The 22,109-nt window shown below is 40.7% G+C and overlaps 1 protein-coding gene across 1 annotated transcript in view; it reads right to left on the bottom strand.

Moving 5' to 3' along the window:
- NDST2 (N-deacetylase and N-sulfotransferase 2) overlaps positions 1-22,109 on the bottom strand; it is a 160,926-nt gene that overhangs the window by 83,357 nt on the left and 55,460 nt on the right. The window contains exon 2 of the mRNA XM_063434870.1: positions 413-1,761. Coding sequence (XP_063290940.1) covers positions 413-1,405 — 993 coding nt within the window. The 5' untranslated portion in view covers positions 1,406-1,761. The remainder of the gene's footprint in view (positions 1-412; positions 1,762-22,109) is intronic.

The following is a 22,109-nucleotide window of genomic DNA, read 5'->3' on the forward strand; positions in this document are numbered from 1 at the left end:
TAAAAAGGTTAAAGCCTAACATACTTTAAAAAAAATTAAATAAAAAATAAAGCATCATCTCATCATTTATTTATATATGGGTTAAAATTTACTAGAGCAGCGGTTCCCAGTGCTCAAGTACCCCTTACCAGTCCAGGATTTAGGGATTAACCAGTTGTGTCTAAAGTGTTTTTGTTTTCCTTTCTAAAAACACCTTAGACACAACTGGGCAACCCCTAAACCTGGACTGGTAGGGGATACTTGAGGACTGGGTTAGGAACGACTGCACTAAAGCATACACCTTGTTTAAAAGCACAGATAATCAAAGTATCTATGGGTGAATTATTCAGAAACACATCTGCACATAAAAGAGTATAAAAACATTAAAAGCAGTTGAAAAAAAAGATTTGATCTAATTTTATATAGGTCTTACCTCAACATCAGACACCTTCATACGTGTTCCTTCTTTGCCAACAAATATATCGTCAATATCAACCAAAAGATATCGATCGAGAGTGAGGCAGAGACGTTTGCCAGTCAAGTAGGCAATAGCATCCACAAAGATAAGCTTGTGTAGCCAGAAGTTAAGATTGTTGCCAAACAGGACTCTCTGGATTCCATCATGAAGGCCCAAGTCCTGTACCACTGTTGCATGAAGTGCTTTGTGAGTGGGTAAGTGAGGAATGGACTCTGCAGACTTTGTGCTTGCCAACAGAACTGGTTCATAGGTGCTATGGTTAGATTGGAATACTGTCCAGTCATCCCCCGGTAGAGGACCTTGCTCTACCTCATTTGCTCTAGTGACATACAGAAGAGGAGCATTAGGATTGATGTGGTAGTCCCTCAACCCCAAGTTGGAATGAAGAAATAAAGGGAAGCCTTTCAGCTGTGCACTCAATAAACTGTTCTCGTTGGCTTTGAAAAACCCAATGATACCAACCCCATATTCCACACAGTATTTATCTAGCAATTCCCTGTTCCATGCATCTAAATTCACATACTTCAGGATGTTCTCATAAATGATTAGAGCATAGCGTCCTCGATCTTTATCGGTAAGTGTTGGCATGTCACCCTTTCCAGGGGCTATTTCTGTCCTATACTTGAAGCGGCCAGACTCCAAGATAGCCACGATCTCTTGTCCAAGCTGAGAATAGATGCTCTCCACAAAAACTAGTACCACTGGCTCGGTGCGAGACGTGTCCACGGACTTGGCGATCCGCCAACTGGCTTGTGGTTGTATTGCAACCCTTTGCTGGCTGCTGCAGTCACTGAAAGGTAATGGAGGAGGCTCCTTTATTTTTGGGCTGTTGGTCACATAGTAAGCCAAGAAACACATGGAGGCCAAGCTAAAGGCGATGAGCAGCAGGATCAAGCGGTGGAGTTCCAGCTGTCGCATGTGACGCACTAATTTCCATAAATGAATCATGGTGAGGCCACCCACCTCACCCTAACATTCACCTAAACTGAATAATTATGGTCCTTTGGCTGCACAATGCCAAGACGTGGATATTCTCAGGGGAGCAGCAGCAACAGCACAAGACAAGGCAGAAGACGCAGGAAGCAAAGAGGTGTGAACCCCTCCAGCCAGCCATTTATGTCAGGTTACCATGGCCTCCAATTCCCATTGCTTCTCTCTACTCCTATTTGAGCTTTTCAATAGATCGCCTCCACAAGATTAAACGCCAATCGCCTCTTACATCTCTTCTTCCTCTTGTGCAGGCACGACACTGCTCGCCTCCCAAGTTTAATCCAGCAGTTTAATCTTCACCGTCAGGCTGTGTCCTAGAATATAGCAAAAACATTGTCAAAGAAAGAACAGAAAAAAAAAACAAAAAAAACACCACAAACTGTTTGGCAAACATCAGAGCAGCGAGCGTTAACCTTTTAAATGCACCGGTTTAGTGTAGTGCAGCACATTTTTAACCCCCTTAAACCATTTCACTGCAGATTTGGCACTTGAGTAGTTAATAAAAAAAAAACTAACAAAGATATTGACCTGTTTCTATTGCCCAGTGCATCAAGGAAACGTTCTATAGTCACAAATAATATAGGGAGCGAGTAAACTGTGAACTGGGCTATGGATAAAACGGATGTTCAAAGTATGGCTGCTATCAGTTTAGAGAGCAGATTCATTCATGCAAAGCGAAGAGTGGAACTGCTCTTTGGTGATAAACTATCACACACATATATTTGGGTTAAGAGTTTCTTCCTGCATGCAGACTGACTAAATGGTGTATTAGGGGAAACTTCAAAAAGGTAACCATTTTTGGACTTTGGTAAATGCGACCTCTTTACAATACAGAAAAGATATGGGTGTTTTCACCATTGTTTCCTTTTATTAAAAAGAGATGGGTCAGGTGACAGAAGAAGACCAAAGGACATAAAAACTAGAAAACAGTCAAATGACGACATCTCTCTCTCTCGTTAAGTGGTTTCCAAATGTCTCTTCCAGGCACGTTAAGGCAGTTTTTGGGTGCGAAGGTAGAAGTTTAGTGTTCGTACACGGTCATTAAACATTAACCTATGCACTACATTATGTTATGGTGGTAAAGGGGTTAATCTATAGTGTAGTGCAATGCATTAATGTAGTGTAGGGAGGATTCCACTGTAACTCCAGCACTGGAACATACGTGTCCCAGTACTTCACATTATTAATAGGAGTTACAGTACTGGGTGGCAGCTATTTCAGCAGTCATCATTAAAATAGCTGCAGGTAGCGATCAGGAGTGTGACTGCCACTAATCTTGGGCAGTATGGCAGATACATGCACTAGGCTGCCTGAGATTAGGGTCCTCATTAGCAGGTGATCTGCACAATATTATCTGATCGTTACAGGAAATAACTGCACAAGTTATGTCACCAACCATGCAGTAAAGGATTTTAAACCACGACGTTCCGTGTTGAAATAACTAGATACTGTAATATATAAACACACATATACATATCTATTTACCGCATACACAGGTATAAAGGAGGTATAAAGACAGACACACAGAAAGTCCTAGCTAGATCTACAGATAAAGTAAGACGCTAGGAAATTGACCTTCATGTAAGCACTCCTCAAAACATCAACATTACCATAAAAAAATGGTGGAAAAATAATTTTGCAATTTATAGATCTCTGTAGGATGTAAGTATTTACAAGATGGGTTTTCATCTCCCGTTGTTACACTGAGTAGACTTGTAATATCAAGGATTTTTCTGTGCGCAATGAACAGTACTGCTGAATACATTGGCCCCAGTTATTGTCAAACCACACACGAGGGAACATGCCTAGTATAAACATTACTTGCCTATTGTGGAATGTGAAGGGATTCTACGGAGTGTGTACAGGGGAATGGAAGGGAAAAAGGGTTCTTGCGGAGATTGCACAGAAAAAGTAATTATTTGACTGTCCCAGGAGGCTAAGGGTGAGGACAAGGACTGTGTCGGGTTGGGAGAGATATGAAAGTGGTGAGCAGGAATGGGGATTATCTAAAAAAAATTAAAAAAATAAAAGGAAAACTGACAGAAGATCTGCCTGGCAAAGAAACAATGTATGACGATTAAAGGGACACTATAGGCATCCAGATCGCTTCATCTCATTGAAGTGGTCTGGGTGCACTGTCCCGGTCTGCTTAACCCTGCAATGCAAAACATTGCAGTTTTAGAGAAAGAGCAATGTTTATTTTGCAGGATTAAGACTGCCTCTAATGGTCGTCTACCAGACGGTCACTACAGGCGCTTCTTGCAGTTTGACGGAATTTAACAACACGAAACAACGCTGGACTGAAACACTGAAGAACCACCTCTGAAGTTGGCATTATATTTGCCCTGCTAGGATGCTGAAATGGTGAAATGGTGGACAAACCGATTAGTGCAATTTAATTCTCTGCAGTCGCACTGTTACAGCTTGGTACGTAGTCCTTTCCATGACAGAGATAGAGGGATTATGTTCGTGTAGAGGGATAAGCATATATAGCCTTTCACGTTTCAAGACTTCACAGTAGATTCAAGTAGAGAGGGCTGTACCAGTCTGGGTAATATTGCTTCGAAAGAACCAGCATCCCAGAGACACAAGGTGACCTCAGACATACGTAGAATTTAACAGGTAAACATTGGTAAGTTTAGGAGTACTCCCTCCCATGGCTTGTGATGTAATTTGAATGTGCCAATAAACATACATGGGAATAAACATTTAAGTTTCTCATAACTTTTTCAAAAAAGTAGACAGAAGATTCATAGACACTATATACATTTGTACTATTTTTTTTTTGGTTGTAGAACAGTGTTTAGTGTCACAGGAAATAAATAAAATCTATATATAGGTAGGTGTTGTGGCTTTTTTTCTTTCTAATTCACAAGCTAAATTTGGTGGGTTGCATTAAGAACTAGCACTGCCCACACAGTGCACCTGAAATATACCAGCATCAAAAGGTGTCTTAAACAGAGCAAATGTGTTTCATAACAGCCAAATAATAATGCAGGCTCATAGCCAACATACCTCAAATGCCGCCTATTATTATTCTGATATTATGCTATCTGGCAAAGGAGCAGCAAATGCCTATCTGGCAAAGTACCAGTGGCCGGTACCTAGCCACGGGTACTGACAGCTATTCTTAAAACTTGTAGGCTTAAACAAATGTTCAATTTACTAGATATGATTAAAAACCATAGCCGTTCAAGAAGTACAATGAGCTAATAAAATACGCGTTGGACAAAGAAAATTAAAAAAATGAACCGTTATCAAACATGCAAAGTTGCAGGTTAGGTAAACTACATTTCCCAGAATGCTGTGCAACAGGATGGTTGGAATGCAGAGTTAAAATTATGTCAAAATGCAAAGCACATTTTCCAGTTTGTAGCAAAAGTATCAGAGCCAGATGCACTGCATTTTATTAGAGACATACCGTATATACTTGAGTATAAGTTGAGTTTTTCAGCACATTTTTTGTGCTGAAAAACCCCAACTCGACTTATACTCAAGTCAATGTCTGTATTATGGCAATTTACATTGCCATAACACAGACAGGGGGCTGGCAGAGAGCTCTTACTTACCTCTCCTGCAGCTCCTGTCAGCTCCCTCCTCCTCCGCGCCGGTCAGCTCCCCTGTCAGCTCCCAGTGTAAGTCTCGCGAGAGCCACGGGGTCATAGTGCGGCTCTCGCGAGACTTACAGTGTGAGCTGACTGGACCGGCGGAGGAGGAGGGAGCTGACAGGAGCTGCAGGAGAGGTAAGCACTCTCTGCCAGCCCCCTCCACTGAACTGCCAATACCACTGGACCACCAGGGAGTGAGAGCCCCCCTCCCTGCCATGTATCAAGCAGGGAGGGGGGGACAAAAAAATAATTAAAAAAAATAATAAAATAAAAAAAATAATAAAAAATAAAAATGCCCACCCCCCACCAAGGCTCTGCAACACACACACACACAGCATCATACACACTGCACTCATACACACACACACACACTGCATTCATTATATACACACACACACTGTAAATAAATATTCAATTCATACATTTTTTAGGATCTAATTTTATTTAGAAATTTACCAGTAGCTGCTGCATTTCCCACCCTAGTCTTATACTCGAGTCAATAAGTTTTCCCAGTTTTTTTGGGGTAAAATTAGGGGCCTCAGCTTATATTCGGGTCGGCTTATACTTGAGTTTATACGGTAATTACATGATGATGGGAAGCACATAGATGATCTACAGTGTGCTTTAAAATGTTAGAATATTTTTATTTTAATCCTATTTAACATTACTACCAAGCAAGATACAAAATAAAAAATATCACCAGAATCTGGGATTCTCCGGGTCGTGCATAAAAAGTCACACATAACATTTGAAGAACAAGCTGCATAACTAGCACATGAAATCTATAAATAAATGTGTAAACTGGTATTCAAGGTCAATAAAAATACGAACTCGTTTAATATATGAACACATTTTATAATTCTACCCACTGCTGAAATATTTAGATTTCAAATAGAAAAAAAATATTAAAATATCCGTTTATCTTTTCTCTTGGCACTATTTTACAACTGTATAAACAAAAATGATGGATCCCTCCCCCCTTCTTTTCTTCTTACGTTTATATTTAATTTTTTTAATTTAATTTTTAATGGTCTACTTTTTTCTTTTCCTTAATTGTACTATGTTCATTACTTGTTTGTTTTCAAAAATTATTATATGTCTTGTAAAAAATATCAATACATACTATTATTTGATAAGAAAGACTATTATTACCTTCTTGTAAGATTGTAAATAAAACATACAAACTCACAACCTAAAAACACGTGTATATGTTGACGGCTGTTTGAATGGAATCCTCTCCACCATTTGTACTGGTAGTTTGTTAACTAGCATCCCCAAAAGTGCATCTTTAAAGGGCACCTGCCATTTCTAAAGGTTAGCATGAGAATTCAACATGAACTCAAAGTGAATTTCAAATTTAAGTCCAGAGTAGATAACAAAAAAAAAAAAAACCTACATACATACAAACAATACAAAAAATGCCGACTTGGGAGAATTGTTCCAGTTCAGCTATTTTGACCTGAACATTGAAATTCACATTGAATTCTCACCGTAACAAGTAACGGTGTTTGTATTCTCTTGAAAGTAACACCATCTCATAGGTGCATTGTAGGAGTCAAACTATTAAATGTTTAGCGGGAAAGTTCTATTTTACCAATTTGAGCTTCTTTACATCTATGTGCGTCAGTCGACGTTGGGTAGATAGTGGTTCGGCCACCAAGCCACGCTGTAGTATCCCACAACACCTACATTGCCATTGCATAGATATGATCCACAAATACGATTTGTGAATGACATGCTGCCTCTTTAAGTACCACATGCACTAAACCAAGGTTCCAAATAAATTAAACAAGCTAATATTAGCCTGAAGCAGTTGAAGTTCAAATCCTTACTTTCTTTTGCACCTCTATACCACCTTCCTAGCTACGTAACCAGACATGGTTTTCAACACTGCAAACTGATAAAGATTGTTTTGTTGTCTGGGATCGTCAGATGAAGCGGTGCAAGAACATGGAGGACAGTCCAAAGGATAGCAAAGGGAAAGATAAAAAAATAGCTCTTACTGAGGCTTCTTTCAAGTTTTCTTTACATGATTGCCTGTGTATATATACTTCAATTTCACCACTAGGAAAAGAAAAGAAACGCAAACTCTGACAACGCAGCTACAAACAAAAGTAACCCAACCTGGTTGTCTTTGCAACACTAGTGTCACCAAAACAAATATAGCATAATGAAGCATTAAGTATAGATCAAGCCCCTGTCTCGCTGAAAAAAGTGGCTTCATATTCAATCAAATGATGCTTACTTTAAAAAAAATGTATCTTCTGCTATGTAAATTAAACTGAAATTACACACAGGAAGCTCCTGTAGGGTCTAGCAAGCTGTCAGCAGAGGAGGAGATAAGAAATTCTAAATTAAAAAAATTTTGCAATAAAGGAAGGATAAACATTAGATTACTCTTTACAGGAAGTGTTTAGGAGGGTTGTGCAAATCACATGCAGGGAGGTGTGCCTACTGCAGTATAAAGTGATTTAAATCCTAAATGGCAGCGAATTGAGCAGTGAGACTGCAGGGGCATGATCTATATATTGTAAAGCGCTACGGAATCTGTTGGCGCTATATAAATGGCAATAATAATAATAATACACCAAAATGCTTAATTCAGCTAAAGTTGTTTTGCGGACTATAGTGTCCCTTTAATGAAGCAGCTTTGGTATATAGATCATGCCTCTGAAGTCGCTCAAATCTCTTTCATTTATTACTTCTTTAAATTATTAATAAGAAAATAACTTTAAATTATTTTAAGAGTCTGCAAAAATCTGCGTAAATAAGTTGATGCTGTTTGAATCTTTGTTGTGGATGCATCCCTGCTTATCACAGTTTGTACAGACTTCCATAAATTTGTATGCAAAAAATTTATATATTTCAATGGTTTATTTCCCCAGCCCGCTGGCTAGAGATAATGGGAGCTGAACAATTACTATCCTACCTCATTGGCCATGCACTTTCCTTGTAAAATATGCCATAAGTTTCAATAATAAAAGACCGAAATACAGCACTTCGCTATGTACCTTAAGGCTTGCTTAACATTCCTGGAATTTTGATAGTAACACATTTAGAATTCTTATACGGCTGGGAACCTAAAAATATTACTCCACTTCCTGTCTCCAAGCATCCAAATAACTGAATTAAGTGTTAATCCTATTTTGGCTACAGGCTGTACCATGATGTTGGAGAAAATGTTTGATCTCGAGCCCAAGTAAAGGCTTTATTAAAAGAGCCTTGAGTCGAAACCTCCTGCTATAGCCTGGAGCAACAGAGACTTTGCACTTCTGTAATGGTATTTTGGGAGTGTAAGAAATTAAACGACACCAGAACGCAAGCCTGCTTTTAGAAACAAGAATCACAGCTCTGTCGGAGAGGTGTACACTTGTTTTGTTAAAGGAGTCAACGCAAACTTTGAGTTAACATAATGATTAAAATTACAATACACATCAAAGAATGAATGAATGGCGAAGATTGCACTGTTGCAACGTGATCAAAAATTGTTAACTGTAATACTTGCACAAATCCCCTCATGTTATCCGATATCTGCTTTTCAACAGATTACGAGAAATTGCAAACGTACTATACGTATATTATGCAGCATGCTAAACATATATATTAGACTGATAATGGTGTCTTCGTGTGGTACAATGTTATAAATAAATAAATAAAAAGAATTGCCTTGAAATACATGGTCTGGATAAGCCCTTTGAAGCACACCCGTCACCTGAAAAAGCTTTACAAGCGATAATAAAAAGAAATAAAAGTACTGTATATGGTGTTAATATTTTATTAAAGACCAAAAAATCCCATAGATAAATCTTGAAGAAAAATGTGTGCGTACGCACTAATCATTGCAAACATATTTCAAATGAAACTTAACACTTAATACCTTGAAAGAAACACTTTAGTGTTAGTACAAAACTGTATTGTCCCTTTGCCTTACGCCTGCAGACAAGAAAGGATTAAAGGGTTACTTGAGCTGACTCCTCCTCCTCCTGCAAAGTCACAGCGGTCTGGAAACTTAATGCGCACTGAGTCAGTGCTTTCCTATGGGGTTATTGAAGATACTGGACTAACTCATGCAAAGTGTGAGTCTGTCCACCATCGTTTCACGGAGTTAAACTCTGTGAAACTGCAGGACGCACCTCCAATTGCTGTCTGGGAGACCGCCACTAGATACCGTCTCAACTATTTAATGTAAATATTGCAGTTTCTCTAAAATTGCAATGTTTTACATCGCATGGTTCAGAGAACAGGGACAGTGCACCCAGACTCATTCAATGAGATGGTGTCTCTTTAAAGTTTAAAAAATAATTTACTTGGCTGTTGAAATTACCATGCCAGGACTACTTTCTCAATCCAGGTAAAAAAACACATTCTACATGCCATTCTGATTTCAAATACCAAGCAAATTGTTTTTAATCACCTAACATTTTTGGTATGTATGAATACATAAGCACACTTTAAGAAAAGATAGTTACAAGCTCTTTTCCAATATTTTACTAAATAGTTTTAGTCCATATGTTTTATTAATCTATTGCTTGTACTGCACTCCGCATTGTGGGCACCCACTCAATTCGAAAAGCTACATATACTATAATACACACACTAGAAGTGAATCTGAATTATTCTACTACAAAAAAAAAAAAAGATAAACTACACAAATACATATCCAAATAAATTGGGCAAAGGATGCCGTTGAATGGAAAGAAAAAAGTAAGCCTTGGACAGGACCACACGTCTAATTACATAGAATTATATTTCTTCTATGTTGGTTTTTGTGCTGGCTAGAAGAACCACAACAATACAAAAACTAAAGGGTTGAACTGAAGATATACATGAAAGGACTGTGGGGGGAGGGAACTTAACTGTAATTGGAAGGAAAAGAAATCTAGTATTTGCTATAAATAATCAGGCAGAAAACCTCTGGTGTATGCAGGAAAATGTAAATCAGAATTTGTTGTTAAACATATATTAAAAACTCTTGGACTGTTGATCATAGAGTGTGACTCTAGTTGAGAGGTTTACAGTCTGATGGGCCTCTCAGGCAACAGTCCCTACGCAGCAAGAGCCATACAATACTCCTGACCTACTTCTTCAATGTGATGCACATAGGCCATGTATTTTATCAGGTAGTTAAGATTCCAAAGTGAAACAATTTCTAGATTTTAAAGTAACAGATGCAGAAAAGAAAAAAAAAAGCAATCTGGAATTGCAACCCTTTTTTCCTCTTTGAAAAAAAAAAAAAAAAAAAAAACTATTTCAAAGGTCGGTAAATACAGACCAGTGTGACTAATTAAAAGTGACAAGAGAATTAAAGAAGTGCAGAAAATGTGAGCGTAACTTCCCCTGCCTGTGAGCTTTATACAACTAACAAATAAAATGTAGGACAGAGACACAGAGGTAAGGAAACAATAGGATACAATCTAACCCTGCACTAAAGCAGGTGCGATCTGATTAACCCACAGTGGTAAGAGGCAAGATAAGCAAAAATAAAAAAAAACATGAAACAAAACGTGATCTCATTAATGTGTAACATAAGTAATGGTTTGAGAATATAAAACTGTTGTATCCAAGTAGCACGAGGATAAATCAAGCCAGCACTGTGCGGTTAGAAGTCAAAGCACTACTCAGCCAATGGCTCGACCTTCTGACACCTTCTCCACATTTATCTGAAGGTGTCATACTGGGATCTGCCACTGAGATCACAAGACAAAAAATGAGACTGTACACATAATAAGCGGGCGGGAGACACACAACGGGACGCATGTTAGGAATAGCACTGACAGAAGATCTACGGAAAAATGCAGACTATATCTAGCAACAACACGTCTCTTTAATAACATACCATCCAATCTTGCCAACAATTCCAAGTTAAGACTTTGGTCACCTGGTAAATCAATTTCATATAAGACAGAGCACAATTCATAAAATACGTATTCCTTATGAACGATCAGAAATCATAAATATATTTGTAGTCGTGGACAATAAGCAGAGTTATAGAAGTGGTAAAGGTCGGTTGTGGTGTGCCGAGACCAACGTTCGGGTAGGCCTATAAAAGAGGGCCCACTAAGTGAATGCTTAATAAATGGTGTGGTGGGTGGGCTGAACCAGGAAGTCTCAGCACAGAGAAAGGGGAGGCCTGTGAATTTATAAGCCGGATAAACATCTCCCACAACTACAGGCTCCGCCTTTCCATTTGTTGTCGGGACAATAAGCAGAGTATGGTGTGTGTATATATATATATATATATATATATATATATATATATATATACACATATACATACATACATACATATATATATACATATACATATACATATACATATACACACACACACACACACACACATCTTGTGCCAGCAATCTACCATAACCATGAGATGAGCTAATCCAGAATAAAATCCTGGAATGTAGGAGTTTTTAGTATGTGGTTAAGCAGCCGTGGAATGTTTGGAGGAATACCTGAAAAGGGATTGAGACAAGGCTTCAGCTGCTATGTTGTGACAGGCTGGTATGTGTATGCAGACAAGGTAAAATGGCTGTGTTGCTGCCAGCCAAGTAACTTTGCATCCTATAGAATGTAAGCTCATGGAGCAGGGCCCTCCACCCCTCTGTTCCTGTACGTCCAGTTGTCTGGTTACAATTACATGTCTGTTAGTCCACCCATTGTACAGCGCTACGGAATCTGATGGCGCTATATAAATAATAAAATAATAATAATACTGCTGTGTTTGAGTAGTAATTGACAAGACTTCCTCCCCCATAGAAACCCCCAGGCGTGTGCAGTGGGCGCGATGGAGTATACTACATTGAGAGCTGAGGGTTACTAAAAAAGTAGGCTTCATGTCTCTGCGAGCCATGTGTCACAGAACCAGTTGTCCTTGATAATGGTTGCAAACTCTAAAATAACAGGGGAATTGTTGGTCAGTGGGGGAATAAACCTTTGCTGATAATTGCGGCGGGCAGAGCTGTATTGACAATAAGTCAAGATGTGTGCCTAGTAATATTACAGGTATAGGCCTATGGCATATCTTGGGGTAGCTGAATACCCAGGATGAAACGGGCCATTGGCTTGTGAATGCTCAAGTGTATAGCAATATGTTCCTCAGTCAGAAATGTGTCCTGATAATGTATCGTTGGATAGCAGTCACAGACGGTCAATAGCAGCCATGAGAGGGTTACCACAAATACATAAATAGTTTAGGACTGCTATAGATCCCAGACATGAGACGGGTGGCAAATAAAAATGCCCCTACCATTTAATACAGTGCAAATGCCACAGATGTCCACTGTGGAATGTTGCAGGGAACTACTTTGGAATGAATTAGTGAAGTCAGGCAATCTGCGAGAAGACTACCGTATTTTTCGCTCCATAAGACGCACTTTTTCCCCCCTCAAAAGTGAGGGGAAATGTCTGTGCGTCTTATGGAGCGAATATGAAGCTTTACTTACCTGTCTTGAAGCGTGGGCCGGCAGCACAGGGCGCACCGCGGTACTGGAACTTCAATTCCAGGTTCCGGTTTCCGGCGGGACTGAAAGGAAGTGCGCACTCAGCTCAGTGTGCACACTTCCTTTCAGTCCCGCCGGAAACCGGAAACTGAAATTGAAGTTCCAGTACCGCGGTGCGCCCTGTGCTGCCGGCCCACGCTTCAAGACAGGTAAGTAATTATGGGACAAGGGGAGGGGGACAGTATGGGACAAGGGGAGGGGGACAGTATGGGACAAGGGGAGGGGGACAGTATGGGAGAGAAGAGAAGACTATGGGGAGGGAGGGGAGGGGATGAAGACTATGGGGAGGGAGGGGAGGGGATGAAGACTATGGGGAGGGAGGGGAGGGGATGAAGACTATGGGGAGGGGATGAAGACTATGGGGAGGGAGGGGAGGGGATGAAGACTATGGGGAGGGAGGAGGGATGAAGACTATGGGGAGGGTGGAGAGATGAAGACTATGAGGAGGGAGGGGGGATGTAGACTATGGGGAGGGAGGAGGGATGAAGACTATGGGGAGGGAGGGGGGATGTAGACTATGGGGAGGGAGGAGGGATGAAGACTATGGGGAGGGAGGAGGGATGAAGACTATGGGGAGGGAGGAGGGATGAAGACTATGGGGAGGGGGGATGAAGACTATGGGGAGGGGGGGATGAAGACTATGGGGAGGGGGGGATGAAGACTATGGGGAGGGGGGGATGAAGACTATGGGGAGGGGGGGATGAAGACTATGGGGAGGGGGGGATGAAGACTATGGGGAGGGAGGGGAGGGGATGAAGACTATGGGGAGGGAGGGGAGGGGATGAAGACTATGGGGAGGGAGGGGAGGGGATGAAGACTATGGGGAGGGAGGGGAGGGGATGAAGACTATGGGGAGGGAGGGGAGGGGATGAAGACTATGGGGAGGGAGGAGGGATGAAGACTATGGGGAGGGGGGGGGATGAAGACTATGGGGAGGGAGGGGGGATGAAGACTATGGGGAGGGAGGGGGGATGAAGACTATGGGGAGGGAGGGGGGATGAAGACTATGGGGAGGGAGGGGGGATGAAGACTATGGGGAGGGAGGGGGGATGAAGACTATGGGGAGGGAGGGGGGATGAAGACTATGGGGAGGGAGGGGGGATGAAGACTATGGGGAGGGAGGGGGGATGAAGACTATGGGGAGGGAGGGGGGATGAAGACTATGGGGAGGGAGGGGGGAGATGAAGACTATGGGGAGGGAGGCGGGGATGAAGACTATGGGGAGGCGGGGATGAAGACTATGGGGAGGGGGGATGAAGACCATGGGGAGGGGGGGTGAAGACTATGGGGAGGGGGGATGAAGACTATGGGGAGGGGGGGAGAAGAGATTGGAGGGGGGGACACTATGGGACAGGGGAGAAAAAACATATTCTGAACAAACTGTCCCATAGTAAGAAACACTATGGGGCAGTTTGTTCAGAATATTTTTTTTCTGGGTTTCTTCCTCTAAAAACTAGGTGCGTCTTATGGTGAAGTGCGTCTTATGGAGCGAAAAATACGGTAAATTGATGCCTTTGTCTACCAATATGCACTTCCTAATGACAGAAGAATTAAATGTGCCGGTGTTCTATCAAATTTCCCTACCCGTGAAAATCCCCTACCCTCGTCACTTCCGGTGAGGGGAATCAGCTGGATCCTGTGCTGCACATGCGTGCTAGCACTCCTGCTACTCCTCCACAGCAAGGTGCTGGAAGGTAAGTAAAACTGGTTTTACACTTTCATTATAGTTAGTGCATTCACTAAGCTTAGGACATGGGACATTTAGGGTTAATGTTAGGGTTAGGATTAGGTGACAAGGCCCTCTATGGGCCTGAGGCTAGTGACGGTCGAATTGAATGCCAGTACCATGTGTTTGAAGTTATGTAGGACCTGTTAAGACACATTTGGAAATATAATCCCAATAAAAAAAAAAAAGAAAAAAAATGCATATTTTCATTTGGCGTATATCTACTAAGCAGTTTTGGGTTTTTAGTTTTTTATTTATGTATTTATTTTTTATTTCTTATTTTGGGGCAGTGGAGTGTCCCTTTAAGTATGTTTACTGATGACACACGAGTGGCAGACCTGGTTCATGGCATGTCTTGAGTGAAGTGCGACTATAACATTTAGATGAGGGCCATATATATGGCCAAATAACCATAGAACAGACATAATTATGACCGACATAATTTTAAAGTATGATTTAGTAAGCCCGTGCTGAGCCCAGAAAGGGCTAAAACTATTTAAGTATTGACAGACAGTGAAATAAAACAAACAGATTATTAACAGGCTGTACCATAAATGCTGAACACATGCATAGGTCCCAGTTTGGGCCTGACATAAATTTAGACAGTCAGTAGCAACACTTTGCCACATAATTACTAAACAGTGTAGACCCCATGAGTGCCTGAATACTAAGAGGGCAACCATGAAAAATACATATAGGTACTGAGGCCTGGTGAACATAAGTAGCAAATGCCGACAAGTATACCCGAGGCCATGTGGGCTGACAATAATAAGCTACAAATATGAAAACAGAATATGGCATAGCATTTATTATCCAAAAGAACGTAGGGTGACTAAATTGCATATTCTAAAATACGATATATTCAAATACAGTAAGCATAATGCATGAACTGAATTGAGGTATCACTGATTGAAATAAGCCGTATTTGCGTTAGTAGTAAAATTCGCCATATCCGAGTGAGGAAGGAATACAAACTGAAATGCTAATTCCACCCTAGTTAGAGAAAGGTCAAATGTGGGCTGAATACATGTGGAATGTCAGTTATAGCGTGGCACAACGTGGACCAAAGCGAACAAACTTACGGCTGGAAAAAAAAAAAAAAAAAAAGACAAAAAAAATAAACCACGCAAACAGCAACAGGAAAAGCAGCGGCTGGGCCGGATGTGGCAGTGGCTTCAACGGAGGGCTGTTTTTTTTTTTTACTCAAATTAGGTAAAATTAATACTTGCATAGGCTTTGCTAGGCTAAAACCTGCATGTTTGTTTGGTGTTCAGGTAGCATGTGTTGATGACCTTTGAACCGGAAGTAGGTGGTTCTGTACTGAAACAGGAAGTCTCAGCCCATGGTAAGGGGAGGCCTGTGAATTTATAGGCTGTATAAACCCCTCCCACAACTACACACACACACACACACACAGTAGTTGTGGGAGGGGTTTATACAGCCTATAAATGAGAGATAGAGAGAGAGATAGATATGAGGGATCAGCAGGAGGGACGCGTACAGCGCTCCCTCCTGCCAGTCCCTCAGTGTAGCATGGCCGAGCTCCGGTCCGCAGTACAGGATCATCCGTTTCCTGTACCCAGCCAGACTGAGTGAGCACTTCCTGTAAGTCCGGCCGGGTACAGGAAAGAAACTCCTGTACCGCAGACCGGAGCTTGGCCACGCTACACCGTGTAGGAGCGGAGGGGGTGAGAACGGTGGGGAGAGACCACCATGGGAGGGGGGAGGTGGAGGAGAGACGGGGGGTGAGAGATCACTATGGGGGGAGAGGGGAAGAGAGGCCTCTAAGGGATGGAGGGGGGGTGAAGAGAGACCACTAGGGAAGGGTGAGGGGTGGATGAGAGAAGAGGAGAGACAACCGAGGGGGTGGAGGAAGGAGAGACCACTAAAGATAGGGGATAGGAGAGACAACGAGGGGGGAGATGAGAGACTACTAGGGAAGGAGACCACTAAATTAAAGGGGCGGAGAGGAGAGATCACTAATGGAAAGGGGGGGAGAAGAGGAGAGAAGAGGAAAAAAATCCTTGCACCGGCCCTGGGTTGACTGCAGTAACAAAAGATTAAAAAAAAAAAAAACGTGATGCTAAAAATAATCTCAAGAACGGTAAAAGTGTTACTGATTTCACACAGTAATCATTAAAATGTAGCTAAGGCGTGGAATGATCTCTTCTTCTATCTTGTATGCAGTATTTCAAATAGAAATCTGTAAATTCAACAAGGTACGTGGCACTGGTCTCCGGAACGGAGATATATTATATACCGTATATACTCTAGTATAGGCAGAGTTTTTCAGCACATTTTTTGTGCTGAAAAACCCCAACTCGGCTTATACTCTAGTCAATTGTCTGTATTATGGCAATTTGCATTGCCATAATACAGACTGGGGGCTGTGGGGGCTGCAGAGAGTTTACTTACCTCTCCTGCAGCTCCTGTCAGCTCCCTCCTCCTCCGCGCCGGTCCATTCAGCACCTCTGTCAGCTCCCACTGTAAGTCTCGCGAGAGCCGCGGGGTCATAGTGCGGCCGCGAGACTTACACTGTGAGCTGGCAGAGGTGCTGAACGGACCGGCGCGGAGGAGGAGGGAGCTGACAGGAGAGGTAAGTAAGAGCTCTGCCAGCCCCCTCCTACACAGTGCCCATCCACTGGACCACCAGGGAGTGAGAGCCCCCTAACAAGCAGGGAGGGGGGGACGAATACAATTTTTTATATATATATATATATATATATATATATATATATATATATATATATATATGTGTATATATATATATATATATATATATATATATATATATATATATATATATAAAAATAAATGAAAAATAAAAAATAATTTAACAACAAAAATTAAAATAAAAAAAAAATGCCCACCCCCCCACAAAGGCTCTGCAACATACACACACACTGCACTCATACACACACTGCAAATACATATTCAATTAATATAATTTTTTTAGGATCTAATTTTATTTAGAAATTTACCAGTAGCTGCTGCATTTCCCACCCTAGTCTTATGCTCGAGTCAATAAGTTATCCCAGTTTTCGGGGGTAAAATTAGGAGCCTCGGCTTATATTCGGGTCGGCTTATACTCGAGTATATATGGTATATGAAATATGGAAAAAGTTCTCAAAAATGATTATCTTGCTAAAATCAATTAAAGCTGCCCGTTCCATGCCTGTAGCTCTAAATATTACATTGATTGCCCGAAAAATGCACATTTTTTTTTTCTTCTTAAATCACATTATTGATTTGTAGGATCTAGCAACAGACTGACTTTGAATGATACATAGGCCACTTGATTAAGGCCCCTAATTCCTGTATTTGAGAAGGCACGTTTTGGTGCTGAATGTGAAGAACCATTCTATTTTGTTGCTATGGCAACTCTTCTTTATTTAGAACTTTGCCCTAGAACTGTACCAGTTTTGCCTTGATAAATATAGACTAAAAAGAAACAGTCTCTCCACATTGTCTAAATACAGTTTGATGGCAAAAAGACTGCAAGTTCTTAGCCAAGGAGCCCACTGACTAGTACTGATTTACAAATCTGGGTGAATTTGAATGGATAATAAGGAAATTAAACCTCTGCATTTTTTTTTTGTACTAAAAATGGCCGGGGAAAGAGGGCAATAATTTAATCACTGCACTCCTCCCACCATAAGCACTACAATAGGACATACAAAGAGTGTACCTGCCTAGAGTGTGCAAGATGCTCAGTCAAGGGTTCACTCTGTTACGCATAAATACAAATCAGATTCTTATTAAAATATCAGTGTTTAATGTCAACGTTGGAAAATCTCCTCTGCTCTCGATTTATCACCACCTCAGGATTGAATGGAAATCCAATTGAAAGACTATTCTAATTAGAACTATAATAAACAACTTAATTTCATGCATGCTTTTAAATTTTAAGTTTATTTCGACAAATCTGAGGGACGATTAAAGGAACACTCCAAGTATAAACATTCCATTGCTTCCACCATAAATAATTAGATGTAATTTTTGCTTTTTCCCCCATATATGATTAGTCATTTGTGGTATAGCATTAGGATTTAGCCTCTAAAGGAACAGATAACATTACTTCCTGTACATTTATTAGAGACAGACAGACAGATCCTTTTCAACATTTCTTTTTTGGTATATTTGTTTTCCTTTGTATGCTCAATTTAGTACAGTTTTTAAAGAAAAGAAATATAAAGTTGTGTTGCAACATTCTGCAACTTGACCCTCTCTCCTTTGCTCTCCCATTCCAAAATACTTCCTTCTTCCTGTATGTGGGTATAGGTCACAGGTCCATATTATTAACTCTCTGCCCTTCCCTCCTAACCTGCAGTGTTTCTCCAATAACCCTTTAGTACATTAGCTTGTGAAGCACAACAAAGGCTTCTGGAAGTTGAAGTTCAGCTTTCATAAGAAAGTCGAATAAAGCTCCCAGCAAAATGGGAGCTGTGCGCAGAGAGTTTTATAATCTCCTAGTTATTCTTTGTGAATAGGCTAGAAACGGTCACATTTCAAACCTCTGCAAAGACTTAAACCGCTAATGCTTGAACGGCATTTTAAACTTTGCAAAGCTAGGTTAAACATTTCAAACAATTAAGGTGCTACAGACCAAAATAAGAGGCTCCTGATTGGCCAATCTTCTTCCTGGGTTGGGAAAAGCCGAAGGTCGATGTTGTAATGTCTGGGTTAATCATACATTTTTCCAGAACTTACAAAAAGAACATACAAAAAGTATGCTTACAGATAGTAAGCCAAATATAGCTTATGTTACAAAACGGATAGATGGGGGGGAAAGGTCCTGTCAATCAGATCCATCTACGTACGAGGGGTCTTTATCATATTTTATGTCCCAAGCTGAACACAGTACTTGGTTTGAGGCAGAAAATACAAGAGATGCAGTGGTTGAGGACGAGACTGACTGACGGATACCTACATCATAGTGGAAAAACAGAATAGGATGAAGTATTACATATGTATTTCATAATAATTCAAGTGATTAAAAAAAATGTAAAAAACAGCTTTTGTTTTGACGTTTGGGAAAGCATTGTAATGAGCTAATTTTATTTTAGAGGACAGTTGTCATTTAACAATCAGTGTTAGCGGTGTTGTCAAAAACCTGATGAAGTACACTGGATTCTTCTGAACTCAGTACTCAAGGAGTTCATAGATACTCAATAGAATTTTAGGCAGGTCAATGAAGTCAAAGTTTAAATATGCCAACAGTCATTCCAGTGCTTAAGCTGTTAAGATGGCAGAAAATACTTGTTCCTGCACCTGCAGTGCCCAGTAAGAGACGGGTTGGGGAGGGCATGGAAGAAGCATCTTTAGAGCAGAGTCTCTTTGAATCAGACCACTGTTTTCACAACAATAGCTCCATTCAACAGCCTTTCAGTGCTTCCAAACAAGCCAAGTTTTGTTACATGGCAAAGTTAGCAGGGGAGAATAAGGGAGGGGTGGGGGGTTAAAAATGGGTGTGAGGGTGAAGAATAGATGGTAGATTTAGCCGAGAGACTGTATCAAGTTACAGCCCGAGCACCTGTCAGTTTCGACATGGGTAACAAGGCGTTGCAGCCACAAAGCAAGGACCTGCCAACTGTTGATGGCACAGAGAAACTGGGTAAAGTGCACAATTTCATGAAAAGGAATATTATAAAATTAGCATCAGTAGGAAATTATACAAGAAAACATAATGCGCCAACTCTTAGAAACTCTTTCCATTGCATATATACGGATGGTCGTTTGATTTCATTACAATGTTAAAAGGGCATTTCAATTTGTAGAGCCATAAAAGATATTTTAATATAAACAGATTCACACAAAACAAACAAAAAATAAATATATTAAAAAAAGCGTGAGTGAAAAAAGGTTCCTTGCACTCACGCTTTCTTTAAGTGTTGCCGGGTGCCAAAGTCAAATGGCTGATGCATATAACAAATCCAAATAGAGATGACTGCACTCTCCGGTCTTCATATAAAATCAAATGTAGTTAATTGGGTATACCATTAAAAAGGAAAAAAGATCGACGTTTCAGCCCCACTCTGGGCTTTCTTCAGGATCAAAAAATTACACACACACACACACACACACACACATATATACACACACATATATATATACACACACATATATATACACACACACATATATATACACACACACACATATATATATATACACACACACACATATATATATATACACACACACACACACACACATATACACACACACACACATATACACACACACACACATACACACATATATACATATATATATATATACACACACACATACATACATACATACATACATACTAGCATTTTCAAACATATACATTCTGTATAAAAGAACAATTATGCTAGCCAAGGCAAGAAGAAAGCACAAGGAAGAATTCAATCAGTTGTATGCGTGTTGTAAAATAGAAGGTTTCCTTTTCATCAGTGAACGGATACTAGTTACAAATTATTAATGTAAGCGTTTAATGAGAGAGTAGTTGATGGTGCATGGTGCATTCATAACCTCTTGCTGTAATAATTCCATATGGAAAGATTTTAATTAAACACTACATCATTCAAGATTAGCTCCCCACCCACCATTAACAGTTTTCACACACTTTCAGGATTATTCAATAAACTCCAAACTTTAGCTAAGTAAATGCAAAACGAACATAATTTTAACCAAATTGTGCCTACAGCAGAGATGGAGATTTTTTTCCAAATTAGATATTTTAACCTCAAAACTTAAAGGACCACTATAGGCACCCAGACCACTTCAGCTCAATGAAGTGGTCTGGGTGCCAGGTCCATCTAGTAGGGTTAACCCTACAGCTGTAAACATAGCAGTTTCAGAGAAACTGCTATGTTTACATATGGGTTAATCCAGCCTCTAGTGGCTGTCTCATTGATGCTGTGAAAATCACAGTGAGAAGATGCCAGCGTCCATAGGAAAGCATTGAGAATGCTTTCCTATGGACTGACTGAATGCGAGCGCGGCTCTTGACGCGCATGCGCATTCAGCTGATGACGTCCGAAGGAGGAGGCGAGAAAGGTAAGTGGCTGAAGGGGTTTTAACCCCTTCAGCCCGGCGGGAGGGGGAACTAGTAACACCATAGTTACTTGAATTTTTCAAGCAAGTGCTGCTAGGACTGCGAACTGCAAAGACTGTATAGAAGCTTTACCACCGTTTCGATTTAAATCAGTATTCCAAGACATGTTAGATTCAAAATCATGTGCAATCAAAGAGGTTAAACACATACAGGGTCACGAGGATCAGGCCTACTGACGCCTTCGTTAAGGCAACAACTGTAAGAAAAAGGAGTGTCTGGTGTAACACACGCAAGTCTTCTGAATACAGCTTTACTCGATAATATTAAAGCCTAAGGCAGTTATCCCAAAAACACAAGAAACCTGCCTGAACACGCAGACTTTAAAAAGAATGCCTCGAGCATTTTGTAGAATTTCTTTTCCTTTAATGCACTCTCAATTTGCTTTCTTTAGTAAAATACCCAACACAATGTCGCGGCCGCCAGTTGAAAGGCAGAAGTGTGTATATTCTGAACCTCCAGCAAGTCAGAAATGAATGCGTATAGAAGGAGAACAGGAAACCATAGCTGTATCGTCTGCATTTACCTGATCTTGTGGTCACGAGACCATAATTATGCCAAAACCACAGCATGCTCCCTAGACAGACAAACTATGTCTGTAAAGTTTGTGGAAACTATTCTAAGAGGCAGATGTTACCAGGGTTAAGTCATAGTCATACACGTAACTAGCCGCAGCACTGCAGATATGATCCAACGCTCCCAAACATGGCCCCAATCAATCGAG

The sequence above is a fragment of the Pelobates fuscus genome, chromosome 10, assembly GCF_036172605.1.
Source record: "Pelobates fuscus isolate aPelFus1 chromosome 10, aPelFus1.pri, whole genome shotgun sequence".
NCBI classification, from domain to species: Eukaryota; Metazoa; Chordata; class Amphibia; order Anura; family Pelobatidae; genus Pelobates; species Pelobates fuscus.